Raw genomic sequence first — 12,670 nt, forward strand, 5'->3', positions numbered from 1 at the left:
TCAAGTCCCCGAAACCCTCTGGGGCGTAGTTTCTGTGACCCTCCAAAGACAGCCTTTAGCTGTGGGGATGAAGAAGCTTTGACACGCTAATGCGAGCACACCCGCAGCCACAGCAGCAGCCAGCATCTATGAAACCGTTATCACGTGTCAAGCTCTTTGCCACGCGCTTTACACGCATTGTATAATCCACGCCGAAGTGCTGGAGGAACTCAGTGCTAGCCACTGTTATCATCCCCAGTGTACAAATGAGGAAACTCCAGCCCGGAGAGGCTGTCATTTGCCCAGTCACACAGCTGGTGAGCGCACAGCGGGCAGGGCCAGGACGCTGCCTCTGCTCTTCACCAGCAGGATACACAGCCTTGAGCAGGAGGGGGCTTTCAGGGGGCTGCAGCCATGAAGTGGGTGGCTTGCCTCAGCGCCTGGCCTGGGCCAGCCTTGCCCTGTCACCCGCCATGGTTCTGAGACATCTCTTTCCCTCGTCTTCAGTTAAGCTGAGCCCAAGGGAAGCCCTCTCATTTTTAGCATGATCAAAAGCCAAGTTGAATTCAGAGGGCAGGACCGCTTCTAAAAATGAAGTGTCTGATGCATCTGGACGCCTAACAGGCTGAGTACGGCAGTGGCTGTCTACTTGGATTACGGGCCCTGCCTATCTGTGTAAATGACCAGGAAGAGATGGAGATTATTAGGTGCAGCCAGCCATTCTCTGCCACTCTGCGGCGGGGCCTCGAAATGGGGGGAAGGAACCAGCAGTGGCACAAATGCACAGGGCACCCTGGTCCCTCCGTGTACCTGTGCTCACGTGGCCCTGTCCTGGTCATCTTCGGTTCCTCCTCTCTTCCCATCTACTGAGTTAGGGACTTTCCCGGTGTCAGAGCTGGGACCTTCCAGGCCTGGTGGCTGGCAGCTATGGACCAGGTCAGGGCACACACGTCAACTGACAACTCAGAGGTGGCTCCTTAGGGGATGTGGAGAGGAGGCAGGTAGAGAGATGGTCTCACTGGCCCTTGCTCCTCCCAGGAGACATTTGTCAGGCTCAGTCCCTTGAACAGAAGATGAGGGGTAGCTCCTGAGAGAGAACCAACCACCCTTCCCCTTGCTGGCTGCTTTGTTGCCTATTTAAAACATGTTGGTGTAAAACCATCTGAGATGGCAGAATTTTTTTTTATTGACCAGATATGTGTATGTGTGTGTTATTGAAATATCATTGATATAAACATTATATTAGTTTCAGGGATATAACATAATGATTTGATGTTTGTATATATTGTGAAAGGATCACCACAATAAGTCTAGTTAACATCCATCACCATATATAGCGACAAAGTTTATTTTTTTTCTTATGAAAACTTTTAAGATCTACTCTCTTAGCAACTTTCAAATACAGTATTACCGGGTTTCCCCGAAAATAAGACCTAGCCAAACCATCAGCTCTAATGCGTCTTTGGGAGCAAAAAATAATATAAGACCCGGACTTATTTTACTATAATATACGACTAGGTCTTATATAATATAATATATAACATAACATAACATAACAACAACACTGGGTATAATAATATAATATAATACCGGGTCTAATATAATATAATGCCAGGTCTTATATAATAGAATAATATAAGACCAGGTCTTATATTAATTTTTAATTTTTACTCCAAAAGACGCATGAGAGGTGATGGTCCTGCTAGGTCTTATTTTCGGGGAAACACGATATTAACTATAGTCATCAGGCTGTACATTTCCTCCCCAGGACTTAGTTGTTTTATAACTAGAAGTTTGTAACTTTTGACCACCTTTTCACGTTTTGCCCACCCCCACCTCCTGCCGCGGGCAACCACCAATCTGTTCTCTATATCTACAAGCTCAATTTTTTTTGTTTGGTTTTCTTTTTAGATTCCATATATAAGTGAAATTATACGGTATTTGTCTTTCTCGGTCTGGCTTATGTCATTTAGCAAAATCCTCTCAAGATCCATCCATGCTGTCAGAAATCACAAGATTTCCTTGTTTTTTAGGCTGAATAATATTCCAGTGTGTGTGTGTGTGTGTGTGTGTGTGTGTGTGTGTGTGTGTGCGCGCGCGTACATACCACATCTTCTTTATCCATTGATCCATCTGTGGACATTTAGGTTGTTTCCATATCAGGACTATTTTAAATAATGCTGCAATACACATGGGGGTGCGTATATCTTTTCAAGTTAGAGTTTTCATTTTCTTCAGATAAATCCCCGGAGGTGGAATTGCTGGGTCATAAGGTAGTTCTATTTTAAATGTTTTCAGAAACCTCTGTACTGTCTTCCATAGTGGCTGCACCTTGGGCAAGGATAGGCTGGTAAATGTAGGCCCTTATCTACAAGGCGCTTTACATCAGGGTGTCCTTTCTCTCCCTTCTTCTTGCCGGACACAGGTTCTCTCTGGACAAGGACACAGGACTTATCATGCTGATTGCCAAACTGGACTATGAGCTCATCCAGCGCTTCACCTTGACAGTCATCGCCAGGGATGGGGGCGGTGAGGAGACCACAGGCCGGGTCAGGATCAATGTGTTGGACGTCAATGACAACGTGCCCACCTTTCAGAAGGATGCCTACATGGGTGCCCTGAGAGAAAACGAGCCTTCTGTCACGCAGTTGGTGCGGCTCCGGGTAAGATGCCGGGGTTTTCTGCAGTCCAGCCATTTATCGTATCCTTCTCTCTGTACCTTCTTCACTGTTCCCTTGGGAAGCCACGGCACAAGGTGCTAATCTCCCCATCTGCAAAGAATTCTACCCAGATTTGGGGGTCTGTGTGAGGCTTCCTCAGAGCGTCACCTCATGTCCCTGGTTACCAAGTACAGCTAGTGTCTGTCTCCGCTTAAATTTCAGGTCACTATTCAGGAAGAGAACACCCTCCTTGTCTCCCTGGGCGAGTGCCAAGCAGTTCCTTGTGTAGGGACCCCACCCAGGCCCTTTACTGGCTGCTTAGAATCAGGAACTGCTGCAGCTGGCAGGAACCAGAGAGCACCTCACAGGAGGGGAAACAGGTGGAGAGAGGCAGGCCCCAGAGGGCACAGTGAGTGAGCAGAGCAGTAGAGACCAGACTAGAGTTCAGGACTCTGCACTGCACGTGTCCTCTTGCAGTGAGTCTCCACCATGCTTTGCTGGCCTCTGACCATGAGATTTTCAGTGTCCTTGTTTTCCTTCCTCACCGTGCCACCCAGAGTGACAGGACCCAGAGCCTCCCTCCATTTAGAACGTGTTTCTGAAGCAGACAGGAATGAAGGCAAGGTGGAGGAGGTGGGCAAGGGGGACACACAGAAGGCAGGTCCACGTGCCCACCTAACGTGGCCATGGCTCCCCATAGGCCCCTGCCCTCCCGGCCTGCTCAGCTCCTGTTACACCCCGAGTAATGGGCCACCCCTGAGGCTCCCTAGAGTCAGAGAGATTTGGAAGGAAGCTACTTAATATAGCCACCCCAGAAGACAGTCAAGGGAAGAAGGGCCGACCCCATTCCAAGTGCCTTCTTCCCTCTTTGCATTCATGCAACATACATTTATTAGACACCTACTGTGTGCCAAACACCACGCTGGACTTTAGGTAGGCAGCCGCAATCAAGAAATACAAGGTCCCTGCTCGCCTGGAGCTGACAGTCTGAGCGAGGCAGGCAGAAAGTAAACAAGCAGTCCGGTCAGGCGTTGCGGGGAACTGATGGGGTATACAGCACAGGGCCCCAACCTGGTGTAGAGTTCAGGGAAGGACCCTGTGGGTGGGATGTGTGAGCTGGGCCTAAAGGGGCTGGGAGATGGTCATGCCCGGTGTGGCGGACACCCTCTCCACCCTCTGGGTGAGGCCCGGCCCTCACTCATTCTCCCTCGGCCTCCAGCCTGTCCTCTAGGTTCCCCAGAGAGCATTACACTCTCACATGAGGTGTGGATGCCGGGAGCCAGACTGCAGCCTCCCACTGCGAGACAAAGAGGGTCTGGATCACCCTAAAAAGGGGCTCTGAGGGAGGCCCCTTCTGAGCCTTGGCCACGGGGGGCTCATGGGGCCCTGTCTGCCCTCTTCCTTCCAGGCGACAGATGAAGACTCACCTCCGAACAACCTCATCACCTACAGCATCGTCAGCGCCTCCGCTTTTGGCAGCTACTTTGACATCAGCGTGTATGAGGGCTATGGAGGTGCGTGGGGGGGCGGGGCCAAGGGCGCAGCCGGGAGGCAGGGGCTGGGGGGCATGTTCACACCTCTCTCGGGAGGGGCCCTCTGTCTCCCAGACACCCTGGACAGCTCACAAAGCTGCCCCACAGCTCCTGTTGGCTGGAAAAGCACGTGGCTTGGGGTCACCCTTCTGCAGGCTCCAGAGCCATGTCTCACATCTGCTAGAGTTTTCTCTGGGTCTTAGGCCCATCACCAGCCAGGCATCTGATGTTTCCGCAATCTGCAGGGTCTCTATTTTTTAGCAAATCTGTCTGGGCAGATCTGTCGGTTGGAGGCTTGTTAGCCGAGCTTTCCCATCCTTTGGGCATGCTATGGCCACCTCCCAGCCCTCCCAGGCCGTGGCCTTTCTCTGCTTGGCCCAGGCGCACTTCCACACGCCGGACCTTGCACCGGCTGCCCTGCTGTGAGTCCCGATCCGTAGAGCCCATGACAGGACTAGCAGCAGCAACCTCAAGCTCTAAGATCCCAAGAGATCACGTTGTTTGTCAGATGGGACTACTGGGGCCCAGAGACAGGGAGTGACTTACCCAAAGTCACACAGCAAAGCTGTCCAGGGAGGCCCTTGTGAACTGACTCTTGTTGCCTCTCCAGCCTGTTTTCAGCAACTCCCCGCCCCCCACAAGAATCCAGCCTCTTTGAACCACTTGACACTCTCCCCCCTTACAGTGGTCACTTCCATGTCTTTTCAGAGTCTGTTCCTTTTGCTGGGAAAGCCCTTCCTCCCTGTCCCTTTCCCCACCTCCCTTTAACCTCTGACTAGCTTTAAAGGCTCATTTAGACACCTCCTCCTCTGGGAAGGTGTCCTCCCTAATGTCTGAAGACAGGTTAGGTGCCCCCAAGGCAGAAGGTGATGTGCGTTGGATGGCTGTGTCCAGTGCTCACGCCTCCTCCCACCCCACAGCTGTGTCAGGAAAATGCAATCGCAGAAATTCCAGTGCTGGCTGCAGATGCTGTGGCCTGATGTTCCCTATCAAATCTATGGCCCCCTTTAAGAAACGTACGTTTCATGCCTCTGCCCAGCCTCACACCTCACCTTCCTCTCAGCTAGAAGGACCTCCTTTAGGTGTTGTATTACTAAAGCAATAATTTGGTGTCTGTTTTCCAAATAGAAAGTGCCAATTGAATATTGCTGTAAAGCCTTTGCAGACTACCCATGCCCCCACTCGCAAGCCAGTATCCCTTCCCTTCCAAAACTGAGATTCAGTGGCTTAGCACAGAAGAGTGAGTACTCGTGGTACGAGTTCAGGCATGTGCAGTAGTGGGGATGTTTGAGGGTCAAAGCAATTGTCTTAGCTGCCCCCCAAAATCTGCCTCTCTGCCTCTGTCTGCCTTTGGTGTTGGGGGTCTTCACCCACCTTCTAACAGAGTTCTGCAGAGGGTAAAATCTGCAACACGACATCCTGAGTGTCCCTCCAAGGGGTCTAAACAAATGGCCAAGAGCAGCCACTGTATGGGCATGAAGAGCTTTAGGGTAAAGGAGGAGGGGAGGGAGAAAAGTGAAGAGAGGAGAAAGGCAAAGAGAGGAAAAGACACGGGCAAGAGGAGACCAAGGAGGGAGCTGCCATCAGCACCGTACTCTCTACGCTATGCCCTGGCAACCTTGACACGGGGAAAGAAATGGGTGAACTCTGCATATCTGGAGGGTATCAGCAGTGGTAACAGGGGCAAGGTTAGAGAGCCTGGGGCATGACCCTGTCCTCTGAGCAGCTTCCAGACAGACGAGGAATGCCAGATGAGTGGGGAGACGGACAGACAGAAAGGCCGGTAGGCAGGAGTAACCCCTACTGTGGAAGAGCCTACACTTTGGATTCAGAACAACCTGGGCTCAAATCCCACTCTATCAAGTTGCTGGCTGCATGGCTTTGAGCAAGTTCCTGAGCCTCTCTGGGCTTGGTTTCCTCATCTGTAAAGTGGGGCTTACAGTACCACCAGGAGAGTTACCACCTGGTGGGCTCAGCCCTGGGTGTGGCACGTCTCAGGCAGTCAGCAAACCTCAGTCAAGACCATGAGGCCCGTGCCAGCCATACGCTTTCTGTCCTGGCTGGCTGGGCACCCAGAGTCTGCTTACAGGGGCCCCGGGGTCCTGTTCCTGTCGTTGCAGTGATCAGCGTGAACCACCCTCTGGATTATGAACAGATACCCAACGGGCTGATTTATCTGACGGTCATGGCCAAGGACGCTGGCAACCCCCCTCTGAACAGCACTGTCCCTGTCACCATTGAAGTGTTTGTAAGTACCCGGGCGCTGGCCTGGCCGTTCCAGCGTAAGGCTGATAAATGCTCCCCAGGCTGTCAGGGACCTTCCCTGAACCCTGTGTCCCCACGTCCTTGGCTGCTCCCACAGCTCAGGGATTACCTGCCAGATGGTCCCAAAGGCTGTCCTAGCAAACCTCTGCCAACTTGGCCAGGGGAAGTCCAGGGCCCTGGGATGCGAGACGAGCCTGGCTTTCCTGCTCTAACTTCATTTGGGGGCCTCAGGACACCCTCTCGGGGGATCAGGAGCTGGGACAGAAGGAACAGGAGCAGGAGGGAAATACCATGGGATTCCTTCATTTACAGCTATGGTCTGTAAAGTTCAAAGGCATTCCTGGAAGGCCATCTTCTCTCTTCTGTCTCTCTTTCTCTATCTCCCTTTTTCTTTTCCACTTCCTTTTCCCGTTCCTCTGAAGAGCTAAAGGGGCCTGAAACCAAACCACAGCTTGTCTGACATGATATCGCACATACCTTAGTGCTTTCCGCGTCTGAAGGGCTCAGTCTCTGAATCCATCTCCACACTGGTTCATTGGCCCCATGCAGCTTCCCCAGCGATCCCAGGGATGAGATGGCGTTCCGACAGTGGGCCAGCAGGCCCTCTGCCAGGGCCTCCCAACCCTGCCCTGCACAAGCACACCCCCTCCATCTCCTGCAGACTGCTGCCTGCAGGCGAGGATGAACGCATGTTGATGGAAGAGTTAGCACATTACCGATTCCGAGAGGATTAGATCAGATGGTGGGAGTAGATGGTGCTGTGGTTTGACATATGGTCAGGAAAACATCTCGCCCAGAGCAGGCTTGTAGATGGCCTTCCTGTCCCAGCTGGCTTTGCCAACAGCCTCGGGCGCTGCCCCACACCTGACTCCAACAAAGCCTTGTTCTCGCAACCTGAGGCCGAGGCTCCAGGGCCAGCTCACAGGTGGGCATGTCCCTATCTGGGCAGGGGACCCTACTTGCTTGTGGCACAATGTGGGACTGGCAGTGATGGGAAAGTCTAGGGTGATGCTTTGGGGGGAGCACTGCAGGTGGGCAGGACTGAGGATATGTGACTAGGTCCAGCTGAGGGAAGGGCAGAGTCTGGGGGCTTATACCTAGCACGTCAGGCTTCAGGGAGTGGCAGGGATGACAGCAGAGAGGGGACCCACAGAAGCCTAAACACTTGCCTGCCTTTCACCGGCGACCTCCCACCTTGAAACGCCACGGGTGATAGCAGACAACTAGGATTCATTCCCTGCTGATCATGACCACGTCCTGGTATTTTTTTTTTGATTCATTTTTCAATTACAGTTGACATACAATATTAAACAACTTTCAGGTGTACAACATAATGATTAGACATTTATACAACTTACAAAGTGATCCCCCTGATAAGTCTAGTACCCGTCTGACATCATACATAGTTAATGACAATGTTATTGACTATATTCCCTCAAAGCAATCATGCCAATCAGGAGGGGCCCGCACGCCCCGTCTGGGTCTGCCCTGGCTTCCTGGCAGCAGGAGGGTCTGGCACCAGAAACAGATGCCCCCCTGGCTGTGGGTGAGCAGCATTTCTCAAGCAGGGCCATTGGATGGTGTCGTCACTTGTGTCTGAGGACCGACCACACTTGTAAAGGTCACCACCGTGGGGTTGATTTTGCACGTGGGTTATTTTTAAGTAGCTGTCACTTATCTAAACTGCCTCCTCCCGTGACCAAAGGGATTTTCTCTGAACAACAAAGAAAAGCCCAGCAGAGGTGAAGTAGTTGATGGCAGCACTTACTGCATGGAGGGGGAGGGGGGGTAGGGAGAGGCAGATCAAAGCTATGGGGCTCCTGAAGGAGGAGGGGCAGATGAGAGGGGCTAGGTGATTCCTTTTCATCCACTGCTTGTTGGTTTTTAATAAAGAAGTCAAACTCGGTTTGTAGATTTCCCATTAGGGGACAATAAGCTTTTGCAGAGGGAGCCGCTGAATTAGAACTAATAGCGAATGCAGCGCCAGGATCCGGGGAAATATCACCGCTAATAAGTTTCTGCCTCATGCTCTGTCACTGACATTCTCAGCGCTGTTTCGTGCAGCCGAGCAGAAGGCTTAAATAGACACGCGTGTGGGGTGCTCATGCCCGCACCAGGGGGGTACCCAGGCATGCTGTTGGGGCGTGGATGTCTGGCGAGTCCTCCCATGGCCAGTTCTCTGAGACTGAGAAAAGGGACAGGTCAGCATGAGCTCGTACACAGGCCAGAGCCCAGGGCCAGATTGGGAAAGAAAAGCCTTCCTTTCTGGCGACCCACAATCCCGGCAGGATGGGGTCGTCTAAAGTCCCAAGGGGTGGACAGCCACATATTGTGCCTCCCTCATTTTCACGTTTGTTCAGCCCGAAGTGGCTCTAGCAAAGGGGGCTTACTTCAGGCGGCTTCCCCTTAGGAGCTCCCAGGGCCAGAGGAAATGAGGCCCTTGGAGACTGCATCCGTGCTGGGTTCTTGGGTCAGGTGGGCCAGCCAGGTTTCCTCCAAGAGGGGAACAGAGAGGAATTCTTGTTGAGTGGTAGCGAAAAGCAGTCCGTGAGGACAACAGTCTTAAAGCGTGGGAAAGGCTCCCCTAATAGGAGGGAGATGGCGTCTGGAAGAGCGAGGAGGCAGAGCCTGCGCCTGGGCCCTACCCTGCCCAGGTCAGCCCCTCAGCCTCTGGCGGGTGTCCCATCAGCTGGTCACTGGTGAGAGGCGGGGACAGAGGAGGGATTGCTTCCGAGCTGAAGGGAGTGAGTTCTGGGCCAGGTGTACCAGGAGCCTTGGGATGGAGGAGCCTTGTTCTTGTGTGTGTGCAGAGGGCCTGGAATTCAGGCCTGGAAACCAACTGAGCCCTGCCTGCTTGCTTCAGTATCGTCTGGGCTGGGGTGCTCTTTTCATCCTTCATTTCTAGGGGGGTTTCTAGATCCTTCCACCACATCTTGGCAGAGCTGGGAGAGAAGTTCCGAGTGGGTATCCCAGCATGGGGGCTGATGAGCCGAAAGTGGGAGAACGGGAGTAAGCTTGGAGCTCGGCTGGAAGACTGACAGGGAGCGCCCGGGGACTTGGGAGTTGTAGGCAGTTCCAGCTGCTTCCTTCGTTCTCCATCTCCCCATTTCTCACCATCCCTCCCTGACCCCCACAAGGCCTGTCTCGCCGCCTTAAACTGTAGATCAGCCAGAGAGCCTCAGTGCCAGCTGTGCCCAGCCTCCCCTTAGTGCCAGCCTGGGACAGCTGACCAGCCCCCACTGCCTCCCTGGCTCCTGCAATCTTTCTCTTTTCTTTCCAGGATGAGAATGACAACCCTCCCACCTTCAGCAAGCCTGCCTACTTCGTCTCTGTGGTGGAGAACATCATGGCAGGTACGGCCCAAACAGGGGAGCGTATAACGTCAGGAAGCCCGTGGGCATGGCACCCACCGTGTACAGACCCCACTTTGCACATGAAGTACATGGCCCTCCCTATCCGTTTCCCATGAAAGTGACACGAGCCTCTGGAGATGTCCAGCTATCTGCCAGCCCACAGTTACTTGCAGAGCGCCTACTATGTGCTAGGCGCTTGGTCCCTGCTCTCCTACAGCTACAGTCTAGCAGGGAAGAGAATAATTCAACGCCCTCAGTTCAACAAGAGTGTGCAGAGGAGATTATTGCACTGAGACATGTCCCAGGGGCCATGACGGCTGAAGGGGTGGCCTTGGAGAATGGCGTGGGTCCCTATGATGACAAGACTGAAAGGCTCATCCCGGGACCACCTTTCGGGTGCCAGGGCTCAGCTCACACACCCAGGGCCATAATCCCCATATTCAGGATCCAGGGGACTCCTGTCCTCTGAACAGTCTGGCAGCTTCACCCTTACACCCAGAGTGGACATTCTGTGGGGAAAATGTCAGGAATTGCTTCAGCAGCTGGAGGAGTCAGGGACAGCTGGAACAGTCAGGAACAGCTGCAGTCAGGGGACAGCTGGAGGAGTCGAGGTCAACTGGAGTCAGGGGTGACCTTCCCTGGCAGCACAGAACTTCTAAAGAGAGCCTCCAGGTACCTTCCTGGTGTCTGATGATTTTCAGGGTGTGCTCAGCCCATCCCACCCTGTCCCAGCCTGAGGCACCCCCTAGAGAATGTCACTGCTAAAGCGGCGCCCTGCATTTTCACCATCCCCAGAGATTCTGCCAAGGAGAAGACTTCATCTGGCACTTAATCCTCTTTCAAATTGAATGTGCTTGGATAAAGGGGTGTGTCGGGGGCCACGCACATGTCCTCGGGCTTGGGGCAGGACTGAGAGTCAGCTCGGAGGCCCCACAGCTACCTGGAAGGGGCCAGAGTGACCTACCTGTCCCATAGCCCCCTACCTGGCCCCTTCCACCCCGGGGACTGTTGATTCACCAGCACAGTAGCGGTCTGCAGTTCTGTGAGAATTACCTGGTCAGGTGTGCTTTCTCTGCGGGATCCTCGCCCATAGCCCCACAGATGGGCTTCCTAGTTAGACTCGTCTAACAGGAAAAAGGTGAGACTCAGACAAGTTCAGGCACTTGCCAGAGGTCCCACCAGCTTCCAGCCTAGATAGAGTAACTCCAGGCGTCCACACACTGAGCCCCCATCTGAGCTGGCACCAGAGCTGGCAGTCGGGTGGCAGGAGGGAGCTGAAAGCCCTGGCTCGCGTGGCTACAGGACAAGCTGCTCCCAGGGTCTGGCCAGGGCAGCTGGAAAGGCCAATCCCCTGACCCAGGATTCCACAGAGATGGAAATGAAGGTAGGGGCCTTCACTAGACATTAAAGAGAAAATAAAAACCCTTATAAATTTCCCCCGTGAACAAGATAAAGTAAGACTGAAACTAGATATACTAAATATAGAATAATTTAATAGGAAGCTTCATGTCTTTTTGCCTCAGCATCAAAGCTGGGCAATCTGAGTGTATTTACTCCAGTGACCAGCCGGAGAAGGCTTGGGGAGAGGCAGTGCTGTGCTCTCTGCGGTTGGGCCAGAAGTAGACAGGGAAGGAGAGCCCATCCATCCCAGGCTCCAGGCTCCCCCTCCCGTGGAGGCTTGTCCCCACACAGCCCAGGGTGTGAGCCACAGGAGCACAAGTTTGACCCCACTCTCATTTCCCGGTCGCCCCTGCGGCAGACTCTCTGCCTCCTGAGGGCTGATCACCGGGAGATCCATTTCCCCTGGGGCCTGTGACTGGGAGACCAGGGAGAGCAGCACCCGCATGCCCCCCTTGTCTCCCGGAAGGAGCCACGGTGCTGTTCCTGAACGCCACAGACCTGGACGGCTCCCGGGAGTACGGCCAGGAATCCATCATCTACTCCTTGGAGGGCTCCTCCCAATTTCGGATCAGCTCCCGCTCAGGTGAGCCTCCCTCCTCCGCACACGTCCTCTGCACCCCCGCTGGCTCTCCACGCCCAGCCCAGCACCTGCCTCTGGGCCAGGGCCCCCTCCCTTTCACAGGAAACACTTGCACATCTTTGAGCACTTGGTTTATTCCTGAAATAGTCCTTTGCGTGAGATTACTGATTTTAGGGGTAAAAAAAAATCACAACATGAATTTATCCACTAAAAAATGTCTTGCAATGGTGAAAAACCCTGTTATGTTTAAAATGTATTCAATTTTACAAACATCAGGCCAACACCACTCTTCGGGGACACCTTTCTTCAAGCCTAAGTGTCCCCCTCCCTCCGCTGCCAATGCCATTCTTGAGTCCTGGTTCCTCTTCCTAACACTGTGTGTGCCTCGGTTCCCCCCCCGCAAAATGATGATGATTGTAGTAGGACTGCTGGGTGAATTCAGTGTCGTTATAAGGAACACACTTAGAGCGATCCCTGGCACATAGTAAGTGTTCACAAAGTTAGGTTATTATCATTATTCTCTTTGGTCTTTTCACCTATCCCAGTTCCCCGCTCAGCCCATCTAACTCTCCTTTCTTCTTCATTTTCCCACATGTCTCCCTCCAGCTTGCTTTCCTTCTTGAAGCTGGGAGGGAAGAGGGGAAGAAGGAAAACAACAAGACACCTAAGGCTTTTTAGCCAGAAGCTGGGAAGGAACATGAGGCCCCTGGACATTCATTCATAGATTTATTCAGCTCTCAGTGGATACCTGCCTTGTGCTAGGTGCCAGGATACAGGATGGAATAAGACCTCGCCCTGCCCTCACATGCTTAGTGGGCATGCAGGGCACCCCACTTCTAAGTACCCGTTTCTATATTAGGTAAGGGAACTCTAGATGCTAACAAGGCAAACCCCGAAATC

At 53.1% G+C, this 12,670-nt stretch overlaps 1 protein-coding gene across 1 annotated transcript in view; it reads left to right on the forward strand.

Annotated features, from left to right (window-relative positions):
* Positions 1 to 12,670, forward strand: part of CDH23 (cadherin related 23) — a 389,598-nt gene that overhangs the window by 262,828 nt on the left and 114,100 nt on the right. Inside the window, exons 15-19 of the mRNA XM_081074073.1 lie at positions 2,405 to 2,642; positions 4,048 to 4,153; positions 6,292 to 6,419; positions 9,717 to 9,789; positions 11,657 to 11,773. Coding sequence (XP_080930199.1) covers positions 2,405 to 2,642; positions 4,048 to 4,153; positions 6,292 to 6,419; positions 9,717 to 9,789; positions 11,657 to 11,773 — 662 coding nt within the window. The remainder of the gene's footprint in view (positions 1 to 2,404; positions 2,643 to 4,047; positions 4,154 to 6,291; positions 6,420 to 9,716; positions 9,790 to 11,656; positions 11,774 to 12,670) is intronic.

This window comes from Rhinolophus hipposideros (assembly GCF_964194185.1).
Source record: "Rhinolophus hipposideros genome assembly, chromosome: 15".
In the NCBI taxonomy this organism is placed as follows: domain Eukaryota; kingdom Metazoa; phylum Chordata; class Mammalia; order Chiroptera; family Rhinolophidae; genus Rhinolophus; species Rhinolophus hipposideros.